This window comes from Camelus ferus, chromosome 34 (assembly GCF_009834535.1).
Source record: "Camelus ferus isolate YT-003-E chromosome 34, BCGSAC_Cfer_1.0, whole genome shotgun sequence".
NCBI classification, from domain to species: domain Eukaryota; kingdom Metazoa; phylum Chordata; class Mammalia; order Artiodactyla; family Camelidae; genus Camelus; species Camelus ferus.
This window is the reverse complement of record NC_045729.1, coordinates 20,956,547-20,979,880: the sequence shown is the minus strand read 5'-3', so window position 1 is coordinate 20,979,880 and position 23,334 is coordinate 20,956,547. Positions and strand designations below refer to the sequence as shown.

The following is a 23,334-nucleotide window of genomic DNA, read 5'->3' as shown; positions in this document are numbered from 1 at the left end:
TAGTTTTATTAACATAAGCCTGACGTACAACCTCACATGAGTTTAAGGTGTACAACACGGTGCACGTGAGGACCAGGTACCGCCTCTCGCTCCGCGTTTGCCCTCTGCCCCTCAGGAGCCCGCGTCCCTGGCCCCAGGCGTGCACCCCCCTACTCCCCACCCCCACCCCCGGCCTTCTGCCTCCAGGGAGAAAGACCACAGAGGGCTGTGCACAGATCTCAGCATGGACAGATCAGAAGCAGTTCTTTCCTTCTCACTCAGCAGGTGCTCCTGATGGAGGAGTGAAAGGAGGCTCTTCCATGTGGTCAGCTCAACGTGGAGCCTCAGGGCTGGGCGTCCTGGTCCAGCTCAGGGAACTGAAGCCGCAGACGTCAGGGTGGCTGCTCTGGGCCAGGCAGTTATGGGAGACACAGAGTCTGGAGAGGACCTGCAGGGAGTCAGGGTGCCGTTGGGAGCAGCAAAGCTAGAGCCGTGTGGCGCCAGGAGTCTTGACACAGACCCAGACATGTGCTGGGCCAGCGAGTGTCCACTGGTCCTGGGTTTGCCGCGCTCCTGCAGGTGTCGGCCCCTGCCGGAACCGGGGACGCTGCTCTCTCTGAAGAGGACAAACTCACCCATCCCCACGGGCCGGCTGCATTCTCACCCACACGCTTCTGTCTGTTACAGCTCACTTATCTATGCACTTACGCGCCATCTGTGCTCAAGTGGGGTTCGCGGCAGTTGGTGGGTGGTGGAGCAGCACCAGAAACCAGAGCAGGCGAGCAGCTCCGAGCTGCGTGGTGGCGGCTCCCCTCCCTGCCCTGTCCCCACGCGCAGCCTTGCTCAGGTGTGCTCAGCTTTCCCGCATCAGGAGTGCTCTGCCTCCTTCTGGGCTGAGGACTACTGGCCCTGCTCCAAGGTCCAGCATGGTCACCCTCCCCCCACCACAGCCAGCGTCCACAGTTGGGGCCAGATGCCTCTCCTGCACCCTCAGAGCGCCCATGAGCCCCTCCAGAGGGAGGCCCCGACCTCATCCCCGAGTCCCCGGGGGCTGGTGCAGCGCCCCCACCAAGTGTTCGCTGCTAACAATTATATTGCACTTAACTATGTGCCGGGACCACGTTAACCATCTGACGTGTTCTCTCATTTAAGTCTCACATTTACCCTGCGACTCGTGCTGTTATTATGCCCATTTTATAGATGAAGAAGCTGAGGTCCTGGATCCTGCCCCAAGGCCCCTGGAGGGTGGGAGGCATTTTCTGTGTGTGGCCTTTTCTTGAAATCATCTTTCTCCATAACCAGATTGTGAGCCCTGGAAGGAACAGGGAGGTCTTCCCAGCTCCCACAGTGCTTTCCCTGCAGGGGACCTTGGGGACGATTTCTGGCAGTGGTAGATGGAGCTTTGCGACGCCCTCATTGGTGGTTGGTTTGATCACACGGTGGGACCCGCGGCCACGGGACTCTCGCTCCCACTTCCACAGCCAAGGAAGCAGCTGCACAGACTTGGGGGCTGCTCGGCCGCAGGGCAAGGGCAGGTGCAGAGCGGACTCCTACACCCGCCACTTCCCTGTTCATTAAAGAGAGTCACCTCGGTTCTGCAAACAAGGGGATACCAGAGCGGGAGCTTTTCCCCAGGACAGTGCCTGGGGTCATCAGAGCTGCTGCCCTGGAAGGAAGGCCTGGGGACATCCTTCCTCCTGACTCCGCCGTGAGCACGGCCTTGGTTCGGACTCCCCGGGGCAGCCAAGACTCCCAGCCCATAGTGGCCACTCTCAACCAGGGGGACGGTGCCCTCCTCACCTCGGGGACACGGAGCCAGCTCTAGAGACATCCTGATTGTCATCCTGGGGCCCACACCAAGGAATCACCTGGCCTCAAGCATCAGAAGTGCTGAGGCTGAGAACCTGCCCAACTCAGAGGGGGAGGGAAGACCCGAACTGTCCCCCCACCCCCCAGGCCTCACTGGGAGGGGCATTCAGGCCTCAGGCCTGGCCTCAGCACCTTTACTCCGCCACCTGCACCGTCCACTTCCCATCTGATGTTTCCCTCTGGCCTCCCACAGAATTCAAAACCCGAAATGATTTTATTGAGCACCAGAGGGGCCGCGGTGGAATGCTGATGTTTCATGTCCTACCTTACTTTAACGCTGCCTCCTCACTTAACCTCACCTGGAAGATAAAGAGGGGTTACATTTTACCAGTGAGGGCACCGAGGCTCAGAGAGGTTGTGTAACAGGTCCAAGGTCACACAGCCATGCCAGCCTCCAGCCCAGCTCTCCTGCTGCTCCCACGAAACAGCACGGGGCTGTGCAGACGAATATGACACAGTCGGCAAGTGGAAGGCAGTTTGTTTTCCTCAGAAAAGACCATCCCCTGCCTTGTGACCAGGAGAGCAGGCCAAGCTCCGAGGAAACGTACAAGCCTGCAGGCAAAGACAGGCTGGTGTATCCTAGTCGCAGGGCCTTCCGCTTCTCAGAACACAGGTGAGCCAGCAGCACACGAGCTGAACGTCTTAAGTGCAGAGGAAACCTCTGGGGGTCTCCCCACCCAGCGCAGGGCACCCCCCAGGCCCTCCAGGACAAGGCCTGTGCTGGTGCCGACACGGGCGCTGGGGGCTTGTTAGACAGACCGACCCGGAGCTCTGACTGCCAGCCCCGGAGTCTGTCGTGATGGCCTTAATTTTGTTAATGAGTGTGTGGGTGTGTGCGTGTGTGTGGGTGCGACTAGGATACACCAGCCTGTCTTTGCCTGCAGGCTTGTACGTTTCCTCGGAGCTTGGCCTGCTCTCCTGGTCACAAGGCAGGGGATGTGGCCTTTATTCAAGGTTGGAGCTGGGCCTAGGCCTCCTCCCTGCAGTCTGGACAGAGGGGCCCCCCCAGGCTCTGCTCAGATAAACCCCTCCTCACGGTTTTCCTGGGCCTGGCACGGGACTCCGGGCCAAGTGGCCGGACACTGTCTCCAGGGCTGTGGTGGGGCCATGAACTCAGTGCCGTTTCCTCGGGGGGGCCCCCGGGCTCCGTGATCACTCTCAGAAAGCGCCACTATTTTGTTTGCAGTGGCTCCGGGGGAGGGGCCGGGCTCCTCCACGTGCTGCACTGGCCCCATCGTGGGCAGCGGGCACGGGAGGGGACCCCGAGAGGGGACCGCGGGAGGGGACCGGCAGGCTGCAGCTGCTGCTGAGGGAGGTTGGCTTCAGGGAGGAGTGAAGCGAGAAGGAGTGGGACTTGGGGACCGAGGTGTCGTGGGGGAGGAGGGAGCAGCTGGTGACTTGTTTATCTGCTCAGCTGTTCTGTGTCCAGGAGCCTGAGAGAGACAGAGGCAGCTGGGAGCAGACTGGCCCTTGTGGTCCCGCCCCAGCCACAGGATCTGAAACCCAAGCAAAACCGCCAGAGTGACCCTATGGGGCTGCCCTCCCACCCCCTGCTCGGAAGGGTCTCTTTGGGGCCCATATGCTAGTTTCTGTTGTGCAAATTCCTCGCTTCCTCCTTCCTGCCCCACGGTGGAGTGGCACAAACTCAGTCTTCCTGGCCCTGGGTCTGCTGCGTCCCCTGTGTGAGCTGGCCCGGTCCTCGGGGGCCAAACCAGCTACCTCCAGGCTTGGCACCGCCCGACCAAACCCGTGATAGCCACCAAGCCCCCTCGCTTTTCCCAGGGCCGACTTCAACTGCCCAAGAACCGGGCAGCCTCGCCCACCAGCCCCCTTCAGGCCTGCCTTGGGTCTCATTTACCTGCCGCACTGCTGGGGGCTGGGCTGGACGGCAGCTCCCACCCTCGGCCCAGCCTGCAGAGCAGCTGGGCTCCCTCACAGCGCGGTTCCCAGGGTTTGCTTGTTTCCCCTTTGGCTCTTCCTCTGCCTCACTATTTTCTCGTTGAGAGCGTGTGCTGGAACTTCCACCAGCCAGTCCCTTTCCCTCCTCCCCGCTCTCAGCACAAAGCTGGCACCTCTGCTGACAAAGGGTCTGCTTCTCGGGCACGGGCCAGTGGCGGGGACTGTCACCGTCTCCGACGCCGTCAGTGGCCACTGGCACTTGAAGCAGCCGGAACGACATCTCAGAAGCCCCACAGTCCCAGCTTCTGCTCTGGGCACGAGGCCCCTCAGAGCTGCGAGGTGCCCACGGGCGGGAAGGACGAAAAGACTGAGCGATCCAGGACAGAGGGAACGCAGTCAGATGCCCGTCTGCGGGTTGAGGGCAAAGGGACTGTCGCGGGAGAGGCTGCGGGAGCGGAAGGCCTGGCCTCTCGGTGGTCCTTGCTCTGCTGCTAACAAGTCGGGTGGTCCGGGCAGACAAGCCCCTCTGAGTGGGTCCCAGCCTCCGTTTCTGGGTCCTTTTCTGCTGACGGATATTCTCCTTTTAATTATTGGGGTTTTTTGGGGGGTGTAGGTAACTAGGTTTATTTATTCTCAGAGGCGGCGCTGGGGATTGGACCCGGGACCTCCTGCATGCTAAGCACACACTCTACCATTGAGTGCTACCCTCCCCCCCCAGGTTTTTCTCCTTTTAGGATGCTAATATCTTTGTCTACAGCCCATTTCCTTCTCCAAAGACCAGGTAGCCCAGTAAAATCACCGCCCAGTGGTGTCAGTGACACAGCCCTTTCCTGAACCCAGGTGCTCCCCCGAAGCCCCAGGCAGAACTCCCAGGTGAGGGAGCTCTGGAAGTTTCGCTCCCTCTGGGTCAGGGGCTCCAAAGGCAGAGGTGCCAGAGGACCACCTTCCTGAGCATTTCCTGTGTGGATGTCACCAGTCCCCTCCCCCACGTCCTCCTTCCCCAGCAGAGGCTCCCTGAGCTCCTCTTTCCAGAAGCAAGGCCAGGGCTCCTGGGCACCAGATGGAGTTCCATTCGGTTTACCAGATGGGTTTAGAGCACTTACTCTGTGAGTGGTGTTGCTGGACCCAAAGGAGAACAGAAACACAAGCACACGCTGGTCCCCGTGGAGCCAACTGAGCTGCAGGTGGGCTGGAAGCCATTAGAGGACAGCTCTACCCCACGCCTCCCCATCCTCCCTGCAGCCTGAGAGGACGCAGGAAGGGAAATCATCCCGTTGACTGACGAATGCCTTCAAAGGTGACAGTGGAACTTCTTCCTTACATTTAAGAAAACTGGCAACGAGAAGTGTATTTAAGCAGGTGGTCCTTACACGCGTTTTGTCAGCTGCGTTTGGCATCGTAACAGCAGCAGTGGCTGCTCTTGTCTCCTGAGTCCCCGCTGCGCCCACCCCACCGCACGTTCTGGCCGATACGTTACATACACTGTCTTACTGGCTTCCTTTATGAGAGAGGTGCTGTTACAACCTCCATCTTCACGGGGGTGGGGTAATTTACACTCATGTTTCCAGTTTTGGGGGGAGTCGGTCTTTGAGGTCGTGTCTGCTTTACCCCCAAGGCCGGGCCGACTGGAGAAATGCCAGGCAGTCCAGGCCGATCCCTGGGCGGCGATGCCCGAAGGCCCAGCCCTGCAGTTCCTGCCCCAGACTTTCTCCACGAGGAAATCCAGCACCTGCCCCCGATGCTCCAAAGCTGGCTGGGGTCCAGCCTCCGCTCTCTGTGCTGCTGGTGGCGTCAGCCCAGATGACACTCTGCCCCCGCAGTGCCAGCGTGGGGCTTTCTGGTCAGTGCAGGCAGCCAGCCTTCTGGGGTTGACTTTGTTGTTTGCTCATGTCCATTGGTTTTTTTCTTTCTTAGGGTAATTAGGTTCATGTATTTATTTATTTTAGAGGAGGTGCTGGGGCTTGAACCCACGACCTCGGGCATGCTAATCATGCACTCTGCCACTTGAGCTGTACCCTCAACCCTGATTTATTCTTTAATCGAACACCTATTGTGTGCGAGGCCCCGTGGCAGTGATGGGGGCTTGGGCGGCACAGGAGCCAGCATGACCGCCTTCCTCAGGGAGCTTACCGCCTCCGAATGTGTCCGTCAAGGCTGCACTTTTGGCCACTTCTTTTCCCATAGGAGCTGAGTGATAATTTGGTCTCATTCCATAAAGTAGTTCACTGGTATTTTATGAAGTTTGTGCTAAATCTGTTAGTTGTCCTGGGAAGCATCACCCTCAGGGTTTTTTTCTTTTAACTTTAAAATTCCTAGAAAATCATATTGACTTGCTGTTTTTTTATTATTTTAATTTTTAAAAATTTTTTTCCCAGTTTTTTTAGTTGAGGTATGGTCAGTCCACAATGTTATGTCCATTTCTGGTGCACAGCGTCACGTTTCAGTCTTGCATGCACATATGTATATTCCTTTTCATGTTCTTTTTATTATAGTTACTACAAGGTATTGAATGTAGTTCCCTGTGCTGTACAGTATAAACTTGTTTATCTATTTTATACATACCAGTCAGTATATGCAAATCTCGAACTCCCAGTTTATCCCTTCCCACTCTTTCCCCCCCTTGGTAACCATAAGTTTGTTTACTGTGTCTGGGAGTCTCTCTCTGTTCTGTAAATAAGTTCACATGTGTCGTTTTTTTAGATTCCACATATAAGCGATAAAACATGATATTTTTCCTTCTCTGTCTGATTTACTTCACTTAGAATGATGGTCTCCAGGTCCATCCATGTTGCTGCAAATGGCATTATTTTATTATTTTTTATGGCTGAGTAGTATTCCATTGTATAAATACACCACAGCTTCTTTACCCAGTCATCTGTTGATGGACATTCAAGTTGTTTCCATGTCTTGGCTGTTGTAAATAGTGCTGCTATGAACACTGGGGTGCTTTTGGAATTAGAGTTCACTCCAGGTATACGCCCAGGAGCGGGACTGCTGGGTCACTAGGGTAAGCCTATTCTTAGTGTTTTGAGGAGTCTCCATGCCGTTTTCCATAGTGGCTGCATCAGTTTACATTCCCACCAGCAGGACCACCCTCAGCTTTGACCCTCATGGTCAGGGAGGACTTTCTACTCTGGTGAATGTCGCTAACCTCAGGCTCCAGTCTCGCTGCTGGTTACCATTTTTTCCAGCTTTGCTGGGACACAATCGGCACATTGCACCGAGTGTTGAGTGGTGCGTGTTTCCCTTACTGTGCTTTTACCTCTGCTCCTCCGCCTGCTGGGACGGATGCCCGGGAGGGGCTTCCGCTCTTCTGTGTAGGGTCTGCCTGTGTCTTCATCTCCAGGACGCAGTGAGGAGCCTGCCGTGGCCGTCCGGCCTCAGAACCAGTGCTGCCTGGTCTGGGTATCGGGGTCTCCCAGTCTCTAAGCTCATTCTAGCCTCAAAGAGTCCAGGCTGAAACAGCAAGAGAGGGGACCAGGTGGGCAAAACAGGACCAACAGGGGCCCTGGCTTCAAGTCTCCACCCCACGGTCACCTTCATTCAGTTTATAAACTTTGCACGATGAAAGGTTTTCCCCCCACTTTTACTGTATTTGAAACACAGTCTATTGATACTTGATATTTTGCTGTATTTGCTCCATCCATCATCCACCTGTTTACCTACCTGTCTTCATGTCTGTGTATCTGAATCCTCTTAAAGTAAATTACACACACAGTGGCTTCAATCCTTCAAATATTTCCCCAGAAAGTGAGGATGTTGGCCTTATAAGCACAATGCCATTGTCACACCTAACAAAATGAGAATAATTTTTGATTCAATCTAACAACAAGGCCATACTCACATTTCCCATTTGCCCCCAAATATCTTTTGAAGCTGGTTTCTTGAAATCAAGGCTCGTGCGTTGCATTCTGTTGATCTTGAATCTATTTCAATCCAAAATAATCGATTCTCCTTTTAGTGTGTCTTTGACTCTGGAAGATACAGCTCTGTTCTCTTGTGTAGTATTCCATACTGTAAATTTGTCTAATTATGTCCCTGTTGGGTCATTTCACTTGTTCCTTTATCTGTACGTTTCTAAACTGCGCATCAAACCTAAAAGGCCTGATTAGATTCCGATTAAAACGTCTTGGCAAGAACACACCCCAGGTGCAGGCTCTGGTTCCATCTTATAGTGGGGGTGCCATTGGGAGGCTGTCTCCAGGGTGGGCGAGGGGGGCTGGCCTTCCCCTAGCAGGTTACTGGGATGAATCTCAGCTTGTGTGCCACGCAGAAGGGTCTTCCCTTACCAGCTGGGGGCTTGAGAGGTGGGCTCAGACTGAGGACTCTGGTGCAAAAGCCCCACTGCCAGAGAGCAGCCAGCTGGAGAGCTGCGAGTTACAGCTTAAGGACCTGCCCGGGAGCAAGGCGGCAGGAGGACAGAGACCAGCGCTGCAGGCCGTCGGCCTCTCGGTCTCGGGCAGGGTCCCTGTCTGTGAAATGGGGACTATTGTTGCCCACTTAGCGGAGGGGCCTTGGGGATCAGCACCGATGGACAGGACACCCCAGGGACACCGGGCTGCTCCGCGGATGGAAGCTCATGCTCCGCTGGCTAAAGCTCTGGGCCCGGCGACGGTGGGTGTGCTTCGGGGCTGGCCCTTATCACCCCAGCACTGGGGACACTGAACCCCGTTCCCCCCAGGTGCTGGGCGAGGTGAGGCCTGGAGCAGCTGGAGCCTTCCCGACAAAGGGGCTTTTAATTCTCTAATTAGAAGTGGTGGGTTGGAGGCTGGCAGCACGCAAAGACACTTCACGGGTCTGCAAAGCCAGCGTGTGACGTGTGACGTGTGACGTGTGACGCAGGCCGCCTGCTTGTGGGTGTGACCCAGGTTGCTGGTGCTCGGACCTGCTGAGGTGGGTCTGCCCTTGGCTGTGTCCTTGGTTTGCCCCGCAGCCCTTCATGAACCAGTTTTTAGGGCATATCATTTACACAAAATCTCTGGAGTTAAGATAAGGAAAAACTCATCTCTTGAGATTTAAAAACAAACATTTAAACATCAGGTGGTTGACTGTAGCTTTGAACATGAGAAATGCACCCCCAAAATATGGTAACGAATTGAGTAGGTGGTGGAAGACAGGGGGCTGTCCTGGTGTTGGCCACAGGACTCGGGGTTTTGGTTCCAAATAACAGAATGAGTAACTAAAGTGGCCCAAACAACAGGGCATCTGATCTCAGGACAGGAGGTCCGGAAGGAGGCGTCTGGGCCACCAGGCAGCGCAGCAGGCTCGGGGCTCTGTCCAGCCTCTCTGTGGTCCTCCTGGCTTTGCCCAGCGTGATCCCCAGGTGGCTGCAGCCGCGCCGAGTGTCACATACCACTGTGATAATGAGCAAAGATGGCGGGGAAGGGAGGGGTCTGCTCCAAAAGCCCCCAGCCAATGTCACCATCCATCCTCTTGTGTCTCTGTCTAGGCAGGTCACTCGCCTGCTCCGAGCCAATCACTGTCCAAGAAGCCGGGTCCCCGGGGCTGGGTCCACCTCCCCTGGAGGCATTACACTCTGAACAAAAGCATAAGGGGCAAAGCGGGAAGTGGTGGACAACCCGCATCCTCGGTAACTAAGTCGTCCTCTGATCAGCTGTCAAGAGCGCCCAGGGAGAGAGGCGTCTGAGTCCAGCAAACACACAGAAACCAGAAGGAAGGTTTGAGAAGGGCCCCCCTGTGTGCAGAGAGGAGAACCCCAAGGAGAGCGAAGAAGTGAGCCCGCGTCCGGGACAAACCCTAATTACGAAGCTTCTAAACAGGACGTGTGGCTTTGCTTTCAGGGAGGGTCGCCCAAGTGAAGAGATTGGCTCCTTTTTGGTGAAAACCATGAATTAACTTTGTGAGAACAGAGTGGCCCAAGGCCCTCTGCCTGGAGCCTGGAGCCAGGCGTCGGGCCGTGGTCCGGGACCCTCCCAGCTCCCCACTGGTTTCAGAGGGACTGGGAGCTCCTGCCTGTCTGGCAGGGGCAGCTCCTGGTTTCGCCTTGTGTGAAGGAGGGTACGGTTTTGCCCAATCTTCTGATCTTTCCAGAGAAGTTAAAATTTTAAAGTTTTATGTGAAATTGTCTCATTTTAAAAAGCTAGCAACATTTTAAAAAATATTTAAAGCATGGTGGACAGGCTCCAACACCTGTGGGTCAGATCCTGACCCACAGGTGAACGGGCTCCGGGGAGGTCACTGGGGTGACGAGGATGTCCTAACGTGTGTTCACTCCAGTGGCCGCACAGCTGGGCTTTGTGAATCTGCTGCACAGCGTTGACCTGTGCACTCGGAACTCACGAGGCACGTGACATGTAACATGCTCCGTGGTGAAGGATGAGGACGGCGGCCTGCGGCCACGGTCAGCTCTGTGGATGCATCTCCCGCCTCAGGCCGCTCACGTCCTGGTTTTGGTTTTGTAAAGGCACCAGCCCTGCCCCCGGGGCCCTTGATCGTGGCCAGGGGATGACTTCCCCAGCTCTGAGGAGGTGTTGCTGGTCGTCCACCGGCTCCTCAGAACCCACATCATCGTGGGGGGTGGGGGGCAGTGCAGGGTTCCCACGGGGGCACTGGGGCTCACCTCCCCCTCCTGGTGGCCAGCCCCCCTGGTCGGGAAGGGCGGAGACAGCACCTGGGAGATGGGCGAGGCGTGTATGAGGAGTGTGGTTAAGGTCCCAGGTGGTCACGCTTGTCGCTAGGAGTTCTGGCCACGCAGGCACGGGGGCCGTGGGAGCATCCTCCCTGTTGCCCACCGCCGGGGGAGGAGGGCCATCACCAACACCCAGGGGGCCCAAGGAAGGGGGTCCCCACACCCCCGAGGGCCGGGGGCCCTGAAATGCTCAGGTTTGAGTGCAGCGAGGTGTGGGGGGCGCGTCCGGGGGCCTGGCTCTGTGGGCCGGCCCTGCTGGCGGAGGGTGTGGACTGCAGCTTCCTGGGGAGCTCAGACGTGGGCTCCTTTTTCTTGGGAATCCAGGGAGGGCTGATTACATCCTCCGTGTCTCTTGAGCCAGATTCGCGCTGGTGCCCGTGGGAGTCACAGCGGGAGACACAGGGGAAGTCGGGTGAGGGTGCTGTGGCCCTCCAGCCCCCGGCTGCGGTCGGCTCGTCTGCCCCTGGCAGTGGGCATCGCCCTGGCGCCTGCGGCCCTCAAGGAGCCCCAGGCTCCAGAAGCTCGGGCTCAGTCACTCTCCTGGCGCATCCCCGCTCCATCCCTGGAAGGGCCCTGGGGCCCTCAGTCACCTTCTTAAGTCACCTGGTTCAGGCAGGTCTGCAGGACACTCCAGACGCAGCACCTGAACTGAAGGCACTTTGGCCACCGCTAGGGCGGGGCGCTGCCCTGCGGAGGCCCCGCTTGAGGGCCCACAGCACACCTGGACCCCTAGGAGGGGCTGCAGCCTTCCCCAGGCTAACGGGCCGCCCGAGGGCGGAGTGGGGCCTGTGGGGTCGAGGAGGGGTGGGGGCCTGCCTGCAGGCCCAGGCCAGTTGGGACCCTGGACCCTAAAATTCAGGGCGGAGAGACGTGCGTCAGGTCCTCAGTTCCGTGTGTGCTCTGTTCTCCCCTCTGATTTTCCGGGTTCTCCAGGGCCCCCCTTCCCTCCCTGCCCACATCCTGTGGGCTGAGGCCAGTGCAGCCAGGAAGCGACCCCGGGCCCCCAAACAAGCCGGCCCTTGCGACCTGCAGCCAGGCTCGGGGCGGGCCGGGCGGGCGGGTGTGAGCCTGGGGTGTCTGCAGAGGGCGGGGCTGCCTTTCCTGGCCCAGCCTCGGGGGAAAGTGTCCGTTCAAAGGGGGTGCGGCGGGGGCCTATGGCGAACAAGCGAGGTCCACAGTTGTCTTGAGGTTTTAGAAACTGGAAGTGAAACTCTGGAGACCTCGAGTCGTCCGTGTGAGGAAGGCTTGCTGACTGGCTCTCACTCAGCTGAGGCCAGCGCGTGCCTCAGCCCCCGCGGGGCCCTCCTCTCCCCTCTCTCGGATTTCCAGCAGCCCCTGGAGTCTGACCACCCAGAGAACTCGGTTCCACGTGGCCTGGCCATGTTCCTGTTGTTTCACAGGGGTCTGTCCGGCCCCCAGCAAGAACTGCGAGCTCCCTCAGGGCCGGGATGGAGTGTGTCTGTCCCTCCGCCTCCAGGGACCTCCTGCTTAGACCAGACGCTGTCTGCGGGGCCCTGCCTTGAAGGAGGGGTCTTTCCCTGTCAACAAAGGACAAGACAGACCAGCCTGGGACTTTGCAGGGGCTCCGTAACTCCAGGCTCCACCTGCTGGTTCTGAGCCACCGCCGCCTTCCCGTCCAGGCACTTGCTTCACCCAGTGAAGCGGCCTGAAGTTACGAGCTCGTCACCCAGAGGGCTGCGGGCAGAGTCGGGTCCCCAGATTCATGTGCTGAAGCTCTGAACCCTGGACCTTGGGGTGGGGCTGGCCTTGGAGGTGGGCCTTTGCAGTCGTGACTAGGGTACACGAGGCTGTCAGAGTGGGTCCTCATAAGGAGGGGACATTTGGACAGAGAGACCAAGGTGCACGCACAGAGGAGGGCCACGTGGGGGTACAGCAAGAAGGCAGCCTCTCTAAGCCGAGGAGGGAGGCCACAGGAGGAGCCAAACCAGCAGACACCTTCATCTGGGACTTTCAGCCTCCAAAACCGAAAAAATGAATGTCTATCATTTAAGCCGCCCGCCCACCCCGTGCTGTGGCAGGGCCCGTGAACTAATGCAGACAGAGAGGTTGAGACCCCAGGAGGGAAGTGTCTTGTGCTGCAGGTTAAGGTCCAGGGTTCTGGAAATCCCCCGCTGGGTCACGCACCCACGTGCGTGGGGGTGGCGGGGGGGGTGTGGATCCCCATCGAGAATCCTCTCGGGATCCTGGCCCCCACGCCCCCGACTCGCACTCTGCCCCCTATCGCACCCAGGTGACACTGGCGTGGCCTCACGCTGTGAGGAAGGGCAGGCTCACCCTGCTTGTGGTCCAGGCGGCCCCAGCACAGGTGGCCGGCACCAGGCAGCCCAGCATGGCGCAGCAGCCAAGAAGCTGACCTAGGGGTGGGCCCTGGACACGGGGGTCTGAGCAGTTCCTGGGGAAAGACAGGGAGACGCAAATGGGCAGAGAACAAAAGGCAACTAGCCCGCGGGGGCTTGGGGGGCTCAGGCTGGTGGGACAATTGCTTGCTCGTTTACGAGATCAGCAGAGGCCTGGGCCCCAGGCCGTGGCTTTGCAGCCCCCAAGCCCTGTCTGAGCATCACCTGGGAAGGCTGCTCTCTCACTGGTCCCAGTTTCCCAGGGGCATCTGTGTCTTACGTGGCCAGCATCTGCCCGACCACAGAAGATCTGAACTAAGCACCCAAACTCCTCTCGCATTTTTAAAAACCTTCTGCAGTTGACAATCACAAGCCTCCTTGGATTACAGCCTTGTCTGCAGCCTGGAGCAGTATCTCCTGAGTAGACCTTCAACCACGGAACACCACTTCCAAGGACGCGTGGCCTGCAGTGTGCATGAACGAACCAAGGAGTCCAGGACAGCAGAGGGAAGGGGCACGGATTCAGGACGTGCTGGACGCTGGGACCGTCGCCCGCCGTCAGGAAGCTGCCCTGGAACACATTGTAGGGAAGAGTGATGCAGGAAAACGGGTGTGGGGCGTGAGGAGGGCCGAGTCCCAGGTCTCGGCTGAGCCCCTGGGACGTGCCCTGCCGGGTGTGGGTCCTTGGCTTCGCACAGGAAAGAATTCAAGTGCAGGCCACCGTTGAGGTAAGGTAGATTTATTTAGAGAGAGACGCGCTGCATAGAGTGTAAGGCAGGAGAAAGGCCAGGAAAGAGGTGTGGGGGCTGGGTGCTCAGGTCAGAGTGAAAGCAGGCGCACACTCCACAGAGACACACAGAAGAGGGCAGGCGTCTCCGAAGGGGAGGGAGCGAGAAAGGCCTCTAGGCGTGGTGTTGCCAGTTCCTCTGGGCTCAGTAGCGTCACACGCCTACAGGTGGGATCAATCCAACCGCCCTGGGGAAGGGGCTGGGAATCCCAGGGACTGGGCCACGCCCGTTCCTTGGCCTTTTGCGGTCAGCCCTGGGGCTGTCGCGGCGCCTGCGGGCATGTTGTTTATCACACTGTTACAGTGAGCGTATAACAAGCTCAAGGTCTGCTAGAAGTTAAACCTCTCAATCCTCAAGGCCAACTGGGAGTTGAGTCTTCCGCCATTTTGGTGAATCTTCCGCCATTTTGGTGTTAAATTGCTGTCCTTCCTTGAGTGGCTGTGCCCTGCCCCCTCCCCTCCTGTCTCAGGAGGAGCTGGGGTGTGGGCGCAGGGGGCCCTGGAGGGAGACGCCCGCTGCTCTCCCATCGGCTTTGAGTTCAGGCTTCTGAGCTGGTGGTTCTGGGCCTACTTCTCTCCCGGACGACCCCTGGTTTTCTGGCCACAGACCCCAGGAACCTGGCCCTCTGACTCCCTGGCCGGCCCCTGGAACTTTCTATCAACTCTCCTGGGCTCTTGCGTCCCCTTTCGTTTTTTTTTCTCTGCCCGTGTGGGTCTTTGTTTTCGTTTTTTTTTCAGTAAAGCAGTGGCCCACCCAGTTGGTCCCTTCCCTCCAGCCTGAGTCAGCCCATCACCCTGACAATGATCGCACTTAAAAATTCATTATTGTCGTTTGCATTTAAAAGGCAACCCCTTTGGCCCCTGGGCCATCTGTTTCTTGCATTACGACTTTAAAAATATTTAAGGCCCTCGCATTTACATTTTAACACGGGCCTCGCCAGGTTCTATGTTTGGGGGTGGAGTCACCCCAAATCTCTACATCTGCGCTGGGGGAAGAGGAGAGTTGCCTGGGAGGTTGGCCTGGCATACCTATAGAACAATTCCAGGTGCAAATGCAGGGTCTTGGTTAGTGGGGGGTTAGTGGGCGCCTGCAGGCAGCCCGACCCTCACGCCCTGACCCGGAGCCCACGTGGTCGCCGGTCTGACCGACAGGCTGGGCCAGCGTTACAAGGTCTTTGGTAGGACTCGGGAAGTGGCTGCTAGTGGCAGATTTATTCTGAGCCCTGTCCGTTTTGTCCCCCGCCTCTGCCCTCCTTCGTGTGGACAGGCCTGGAGAAGCGTAGTCTCAGCTGGGAACTTCCCAAGCACCGCGGCCCCGACTGTTTTCTTCCTGCAGACCTCAGCTTCTCTCTTTGAAACTCGGGGAGGAGTCAGGACAGGGTGTGGGCGTCGGGACAGAAGCTGCACCATGCAGCGTGGGCTGCCTTGGTGGGTGGGCCGGGGCCCCCTCTTTTCTCACCAGGGTCCTGGCAGCTCCCCTCCCAGGAATTTGGGTCTTTTCGTGTGTGCAGATAATGCCATAAACTGCTATTTCTTTTTCACAGGGACCCAGCTCCTGAAATGCAGTAGTTTTCACCCCTGATTGCACTTAAGAACCATTAGAGAAGTTAAAAAATAAACCCCACCAGCAGCCATGTCCCCAGCCCAGAGAAGCAGATTTAACTGGTCTGGGGTGTGGCCTAGAGGGCTGTGGTTCCTGAAACCTCCCAGGTGACCTTACCTGCGGTCCAGGCTGAGAGCCCGAGGGCCGGGACCAGCGGGCAAGAGGGCTGTCTGGGTGTGTGGGTGGAGGGTTGGAAAGCTGATGCTGGCCCCTGGGCAGCCGGGGCGGGAGGGCGTGGGGCAGTGTCCAGGGAGGAGGGGAGGGCACGCGTGTGTGGGCACCGCCCGCCAGTCCACTCTGCAGAGTGAGGAGGAGTGTGACGCGATCCTGGCCTCCGGATGAGTGAGACCGAGGCCCGAGTGGGGTCCTGGTCCAGGACCCTCCGCCCTGCACATTGCCTGCCCCCACGCGCGTGGGCCCTCAGGCACTTTATCCCCGTTCCACACGCCTGCTTGCTCCCCAGGGAGAGTCAAGGGAGGGAAGGGTACTGCACCCTCAGGCTCACCACTTGCCGTGGAATCCGGATGGAGTCTACGAACATCTCCGCGTTGAGGCCCTCACCTGTCACACGGACCGGACGGACTGCCCGCCCACCGTGCGGGTGACAGGTGGTGGTGCCCGTCGCGGGCTGTGCTCACCGTGAGGGCCCTCACTGCTGTTTTCACCTGGTCCCACCTCTTGGAAGCTGCAGGACGAGCCGCCTGGGCTGGTTATTGAACCCCTGGGACCTCCGTGTCAGCTTCTTGGACAACAGCGACAGTGATGGGGCCTGCACAGCAGTGCGAGGTGCACGGGGGCACAGAACACAGCACAAAGGGGGCCCCCTCTGCCCCCACTGCTGTCCCTTTCGCCTGCCGGGGAGCCCCCCTCTCCCCGCTCGGACACCTCTCCCTCCTGAGTGGGCACAGATTGGGGGCTTGGGGATACAGAGGAGGCAGAGAGGTTTAGAACAGGGTCAGGAAATGCACTTTGGGGCTAAAAGACCTGCTTAAGTCAGGGAACAAGGCCTGTCCACGCAGGGTCCTGTGCCCTCCTCCTGAGGCCCCTCGGTGACAAGAACTGGGAGGGGTAAGGACCCCCTGCAGCTGGATTCACTGGTCCGTTGTCCAGTGAACAAGCTGACGGAGGGGCCCGGAACAGTCTCTGTCCTCAGAGGAGATGCATCCTTCTATAAACACAGGTACCGGGGGTGCTGAGCCCAGGAGGGGCCCCTGACCAGCCCCTGAGCTGGTCTTTGTCCCTCAGGAGGGGTGGGGACTTCTAGAGAAAAGGAAGTCTAGGCTGAGATTGGAAAGTGGGAGTTGGTGGGAAGGGGAGGAAGAACTTTCCAGGCTCAGGGGACTCGTGCAGAGGCCTGGGGTCGGGGATCTGGGCCCGTCTGGGAAACGGCTGGAATTCAGGACTCTCGGGACACTGTGGAGTGAAGGGTGAGAATGGTGGGGTGCCACGGGGGGACTTCTGGAGGGTTTTTAAACAAGAAGGGACGTGCGCTGCCTTGCTTCCTGAAAGCCTCTCCCCCAGGGAGGGGACAGTCCTGGAGAAGCTTGGGCCTCAGATAAAGTGGACTCCTCGGTGCCAGAAGCGCTCAGCCAGGGAGGTCTAGGTTTCTGGGCGGCTGGCCCTGTTCCTCCCCTCCTGCAGGGGACAGCTCCTCTCCAGAACAGCCGGGTCCCCCACCCGATGCCCTGTCAGCAGATGGTGATGAAAGTTCTTCACTCCAGGAAGGCTCAGGCCCCACGTCTGCGAAGAGAAAATGCCAGCCAACGTGTACACAAGTCACCAAGGGCTGCTTCTTGTCTTTGGATTCAGAAGCCACACTGAAGGCAGAGTGATGGGTGATGAATCCCTGAACCAGCCAGAGGGGAGACCCCAGGCAGGTTAATAAGAAAAAGGGCCCCTCTCCCCAGAAAACGGGAAAGGAAAAATAAGAATGGAGCAAAACCATTACGGAGAGTGCAGAGGTAACGTGGGGCCTGCCAAGTGTGTGTCGGTGACTGGAGGCAGGATGCCGGGGCCCGAGTGACGGTCAGTGTCCACGGAAGGTGCGCTAGGACAAAGGCCAGGCTGCCCACAGGCCGGCGCTCACAGGAGGGAGGCTGCTGTGCACACGGGTCTGCGCGGCGTCTAGCAAATCGCTGGCGGGGTCGCAGGTCTTTTCCCCGGCTTTTCTTTTCCAGGCTGCGGGCGCTGCCTGTTTCTGGGGAGCACGGTCAGGAGACTCAGTGCGCAACGTGCAAAATCTCAGTAACACCTTCGTTTGTAGTGTGGCACCCCCGTCCTTAAGGAGGCCAGAAACAGCTACCTTTTCTGAAAACGGGCCTGGGGTGCTCTGCGGAAGGGACGGTGGGAGGCTGTCCGAGGCTCTGGAATGTTTTGCTTTTAATGGTCTGACTTGCTTGGCTGTTCTCCTTTGAAAGGCTCTGCGTTGCCCCCCCCCCCCCCCCCCCGGTCTGGGACCCATTTCCACCCCTACTTTTGGAGGCAGCCGGGTTATTTGTTGGCCTCGCTGCTGAGAAAACAGATCCGGCTGTTCTGAGACTTCCAGGTTTTCAGCACTTGTTCATCTGTGTACCAGCTTCCAAAACATTTCGCTGTTTTCCCCATTCCAGTTTTCTTCATCCTGGTGAACACATGCTTAAAACCACGACAACTTCTCTCGCTGTCATTCAGTGGCTTCAGGAGGGGAGCCGGGGTAGTCCACGGGCGTGGCCTGCCACCATGCTGGAAATCAGTCCGTGCACTTACAAATGCGCCCCAACCCAGAGGACGCTCGACCAGCTCTCTGAGGACCCCATTCCTTGCAAGTTTGGTCACTGGTTCCTCAGTCCTCAGTCAATAAGAAGGGACACTTTAGAGGAGGGGACCTCTGGAGGAAAGACCTGCTGGAAGGAGCAGGTTAGCCGCGGGCAGGGGGGACGGAAGAGCCGTGTGAGGAGTGAGTGCAGGCAGGGCCGCGGGCACCTCAGCGGGGACCCCCGCGTCTGACCCTGCCCAGCTGCCCCGTTCCCGGCTCTGTCAGGCCCGCGGCCAGTCCCCGCTCCCCCAGTGCATGTGGGTTCTGCAGCCCCACGGCAGGCCGAGTGCAGGCCCCAGAGCCAAGCTTTTGAGATGTGAAAACTAGGCCCTACTTTTAACCAGAGCTTTTGGACAGAAAAGCTTCGTCTTCAGCCCTGCCCTGGTGTTTCTTCAACCTTCAGACGAGTGCTGCTCAGAGTTGGCGGCCTGCCCTCTGACCGCCAGCTTTAATCCTAGTTTTTCTTTACTACTTGCTTGTCCTTCTGATTCCTCTAATTAAAAAAAAATTACTCTTGATCGGGGAGTTTCTAATTCCAGTCTGTTTTCACTTTTGAATTTCTTCTTGCTCTGTACGCCGATGGCCCTCTTACTTCTTGGAGTGGTGACAAGGGTCCCGGGGTTCCCACGGACTAGGAGACGTGGCTTTGTGTGTGACCTGGGGCAGAAGGCAGTGGGAGGGCTGGGAAGGTGGGCGGCAGGGCAGTTCGTGGACCGTCTGCATGGCACGGAGGCTGTACCGGTGACCACGGGTGTGTCACAGTATTGACTTCCAGTAGCAGTGTCACTGAGTACTGAGACCGTGTTCTGCTCCAGGCAGGCCCTCCGCACCGAGCCCAGGGCAGCCCGGCAGCCCTGCTTTGCCATCTTCATTTTCAGCCCAGGAGACGGCAGTACAGAGAGTTTCAGTGCCATGGCCGCGGCCACACAGCTCTGCGTGGCCAGGCCTGACCTCGACGCCGGCACCAGTGCTGCATCCACTCCACTCTCCCTGCTGGCGCCGCTGTCCCCCGCCTTCCCGCTGCTCCCCACAGCCCCTGAGGTCCCCACCTCCCGCCCCTCCGCTGTCCTGTCCCCACGTCCCCGAGTCCCCCGGAAATGTTTACCTGTCATTACCTCTGCTTGTCCCTCTCCATCCAGTGGGTTGGCCCACGATTCACCATTGCTTTTGCGGGGGCGCTTCCCACAGTTCACGAGCCGGTTCTGGAGTGCCTCCTGGTGGTCCGTGAGGCCCAGAACTGTGTTCTGGATCCTACAAAACCCACGACACAGCCACTTCCAACCTCCCTGCGAGGGAGCGCAGCCCACAGACTCGCAGGACCTGACGACGCGGGTAACCCCAGACACAGGCGCGCGCGCGCACCGCGCGCACACGGACCCGCGGAAGGGCGAGCACGTGCCCGCGCTCGGAGGCCGCCGGGCCAGGGGAAGTGAAACCACACGGGAAAGTGAAGGGCCCGCCGGCCGCCCCCAGCAGAGCGGCGGGGGGACCGGCCAGCAGTCACAGCCTCCGGAGCCGCTCGAGGTAACGGCCCGGGCGGGGCGGGGCGGGGGGGGCGCTGTCGCTCACCGGGGGGCCCTTCCGGTAGGTGTGACAAGGGGCTCTGGGCCTGGGGACTTCCCTCAAAGGCACAGACGTGCAAGTTCCTTCCTCCATCTGGAAATAGACGAGTATATTTGTCGAGTTATCATGCACCTTCTTTTAGAAGCAAAAGCGAGGCCTGGGAGCAAGAGGAGGTGAATTGACACCTCAGGCAGGTGGCAGGGACGATTGGTGTTCCCTCCTGCGTGGCTGGGCCGGGCCAACCAGCTCCAGACACACTTCTGTCTGGCAGCCAGGAGGAGCCCCAGCTGCCGGCCACACGATGCTCGGGGGCCCTCAGAGGGGATGGAGTGCGAGGTTTTGGAGGCTGGTGGCCCGTGTTACAGGTCACTGGGGAGAGGGGACAAGGGGCAGGGCCCTTGCTGGAGGACGCCATGGGGGCAGGGGAGATGGCACCGTGACGTCTTCCTGCCCAGAGATTTCACTTTCGGCAGACACTGTCCTCTGAGGAGAGGTTCAAGGACCGGGTGAGGTCACAGGGACCCTCAGATTCAGGCTGCCACACCGCCGGCCCAGGGAACGGCCATCTGGTTCCTTAAAACTCCCTCCTGGAGTCTGATGAAATACTTGAATAAAAAAGATACACAGAATAACTGAATGCTAACCCTGGATATGACATGCCCCAGAGATTACCACACATTCCATTTTTGTTATGTCCCTGTATCTCTGTTTACTTAATATTATTCTTTAAATTAACTTGCTTTGGGGAGGAGGGTATAGCTCGGTGGTAGATTGTGTGCTTAGCCTGCACGAGGTCCTGGGTTCAATCTCCAGTACCTCCATTAAAAATAAATAAATCTAATTACCACCTCCCAAAAAAAGCAAACAAAAAGTTAACTTTCTTTTAGATTTTTTTCCATACGTATCACATTTCGAGAACTCCTGATCTTGTCCAGTTCACGTTGTTTTGCAGATGAGACATGCGGTGATTTGCCCAAAGTCTCACAAAGACGTGGTAATATGGGGCTGTGCCTGGGGCCTCCTCATGAACCGTCCAGATTCTTTCTGGTGGAAAGTGTCACACTGTCCCGTGTGCAGAAGACAACCCCAAGTGTGATTCAGACAGTTCAGGTGCCACATGCAGGGGGGTCCCTCCCTCCTCCCTGAATCCCTGCGCGCGGCCAGCCTGGGCAGCCGCCCTCGGGAAGCTTCGAGAACCCCTGATGCTGATTCTCTGGAACACCACGACACACGTCACTGCTGAGTAAGCGGCTGTGCCGCGTCCACAGCCAGTCTTCTCCTGCAGGGCTGCAGGTCTCCGTTCTGGGACAGGTTCTTGTATGACTTATTTCCTTCTCTTCCCCGCAGCTTTTCTTTTTCCTTCTGAAATGTCTGACATCTGGGGGTTGGATTTCCTGAACCAATAACTATCTCATCTCCTTCTCTCCTACTTTGACCTACTTTCTAAAACGGTTTCTTCAGTTCCATCTCTTAAAGTTGCTGGTACACTTAAAAACTTCCAGCGCTCGTGTTTGTAGTTTGTAAAAGCGCTCTCTCATTCTGCTTACTTTTCTACACCGCCTTGTTCCTGTTTCATGGACACGTCTTTTCTCGTCTCTGTGAGGCTATTTGTTACACTTCTACTGAACTTTCATTTCCTGTACTAGTTCCTTCTGTGTTAGTTTTGTTTTTGTTTTTTGTTTTTTGTCATGTTTCTCCATGAGCCTCGATCCTCTGCTCTCTGGCTACATATATATATATATATGTTAAAAATTTTAAAGTTTGTTGGTCTTTTTTGGGGGGGTAATTAGGTTTATTTATTTACTTATTTATATATTTGCTTTAATGAAAGTACTGGGGATGGAACCCAGGGCCTCCTGCTAAGCGCGCCCTCTCCGGTGAGCTATACCCTCTGCTCTGGTTATATTTAAAAGTGAAACACTAACAACCTGGTTGCAGTGTCTTCCTCTATGATGAGCAGGCCTTGCTGAGGACAAGCTCCTGGCTGGGAGGCCTCACAGTGACCTTTGCTGCGGGACCCCCCTTGTCTGTACCCAGAGGCTCCCTCTCTGGGGTCTCGGAGAAGCGTAGTCTAGCAGGGTGCAAGGAGGGGCTCGGTTCCGCGCCTAACCCTGCACATTTCGCACCCAGCCTGCCCAGGTCTCCGTCTGAGAGGCCCCCTCTCAGGCATCCGGATGCCAGCGCCACGTGCCCTGCCCTCCCTGCTGCTGGCCCTGGCCGTGTCTGCCCTCGGCTCGGCCGCGTCCAGAGACCCAGCGCGGGACCAGCTGCTGACACGAGAGAAGGCGATGCGGGTAGGGGGCCTGCTGGTGCTGGAGGAGGAGGAGCAACTGGCGGACCAGAGGCTCCGGGCCCTCAAGGAGGCTGAGATGCTGGAAGCGGCGCAGACCGGGACCTTCCCGCCCAGCATGCACTTCTTCCAGGCCAAGCGCCTCGTGGAGCGGAGTGCGGTGTTCCGGGTCCTGCAGAAGATGCCGAAAGGTAGCGGTGGGGGGGGGTGTCTCAGGGCGCGGAAGGTGGGGGCACTGAACGTGGGCCCGGCGGGCCCGGCTGACGTGGGGCAGAGACTCCACCGGCTGCTGCGCGCCCCGGAGGACGCCAGCCCTGAACTCCGGGGGCCTCGGCCTCAGAGACGGCAGGGAACGGGCCCGGGCACCGGTGGTCACTCCCGTAGGGGCTGGGAACCGTTACCCCGAGAACCGTTCTAGCCTTCTCCAGGGGCTAAGCTACCTAACAGGACACGTGCTGGAGGAATGCGCTTCCTGTAGTTTATGGCTGTAGCATCAACACATTGCTGTGAACAGTGGAGTGATTACTGTCCTGCACACAGAAACAGCAGTTTGCCGCTCTAAGGACTTTCCTACTTTTGTTTTTAGTATTACAGATATCAGAGAGTGTAAAAGCTGTGAGGAGTTGATGGAGAACGTAAGATTTAGACCACAAGGGGCCTCAAATGGCGAAGCCTGCAGGAAGCAGGAGGCGGCGGGTGGGGCCTGGGGGAGCGGGGTGAGAGAACCAGGACATGGTGGGACCCGCTGTGGGAGGGCGGGCGGGGCCCTTGTCACTCCCTTCCTCGCAGCCTCTGGAGGTGGGGTTCCCAGTGCAGAGCCAGACGCACTGGATTCCAAGCCTCCGGTGGTGTGGCCTTTCTGGATTGAGACCACCCAGGGCTTCTAACTCTTAACCCTGAGCCAGAAGTTAGCGGGCGCCCTGGAGGACACAGGCAGATGGGCGAGCTCCGAGCTGCAGAGGACAGGGTCCTGGGTTCCCAAGAAACTGCAAACCCTGTGTGTCCCCTTTCTTGTCTCCACTGCCCTCTCAGCCCCCCGGCCCCTAAGTCTGGGCCCCACCAGCTCACTCCACCCCCCGCCCTCCTCTCTTTCAGGGGCGGCCTTACACGTCCATGACTTTGGCATCGTGAGTATGGACTGGCTGGTGAAAAATGTCACCTACAGGCCCCACTGCTACTTCTGCCACACCCGGAAGGGGACCATGCTGTTCAGATTTGCTCACCCAAGCCCCCCGAAACCGGAGCCAGCAGAATGTTCCGAGTGGGTTTTGCTGGAGAAAGTTCGAAAGGGGCTGCAGAACGTCACTGAGTTTGACCAGAGGTGGGTTCGGGAGGAGGACTTCGAGCACCTGTTGCAGGTAGGGGAGGCGTGTGGCGTCTCCCAGGGATAGACCCTTACATAAACATCTGGCCTTAAAAATATCACGAGGCTTTCTGTTAACTTTATGAGATTTGCTTCACCAAGGCACTCAACACCTTTCCTGTCCATAGCGAGCTCCTGGTATGTTTAAAATCCGATTTGATCAGCAACACAGCTGCTGCTT

The 23,334-nt window shown here is 58.0% G+C and overlaps 1 protein-coding gene across 8 annotated transcripts in view; it reads left to right on the top strand.

Annotated features, from left to right (window-relative positions):
• The window catches only part of ADA2 (adenosine deaminase 2), a 41,222-nt gene that overhangs the window by 1,406 nt on the left and 16,482 nt on the right, over window positions 1–23,334 (top strand). For 3 of the 8 annotated variants that reach the window (XM_032473410.1, XR_004317251.1, XM_032473415.1), the window contains 3 exons: window positions 19,126–19,461; window positions 21,631–21,981; window positions 22,886–23,111. In XM_032473410.1, the coding sequence (XP_032329301.1) occupies window positions 21,675–21,981; window positions 22,886–23,111 (533 nt within the window). In that variant the 5' untranslated portion in view covers window positions 19,126–19,461; window positions 21,631–21,674. Of the gene's footprint in view, window positions 1–261; window positions 2,462–19,125; window positions 19,462–20,452; window positions 20,812–21,357; window positions 21,378–21,630; window positions 21,982–22,376; window positions 22,426–22,695; window positions 22,788–22,885; window positions 23,112–23,334 lie in introns of those variants that run through there. The other 5 variants (XM_032473412.1, XM_032473416.1, XM_032473413.1 and 2 more) reach the window with 5 other exon arrangements.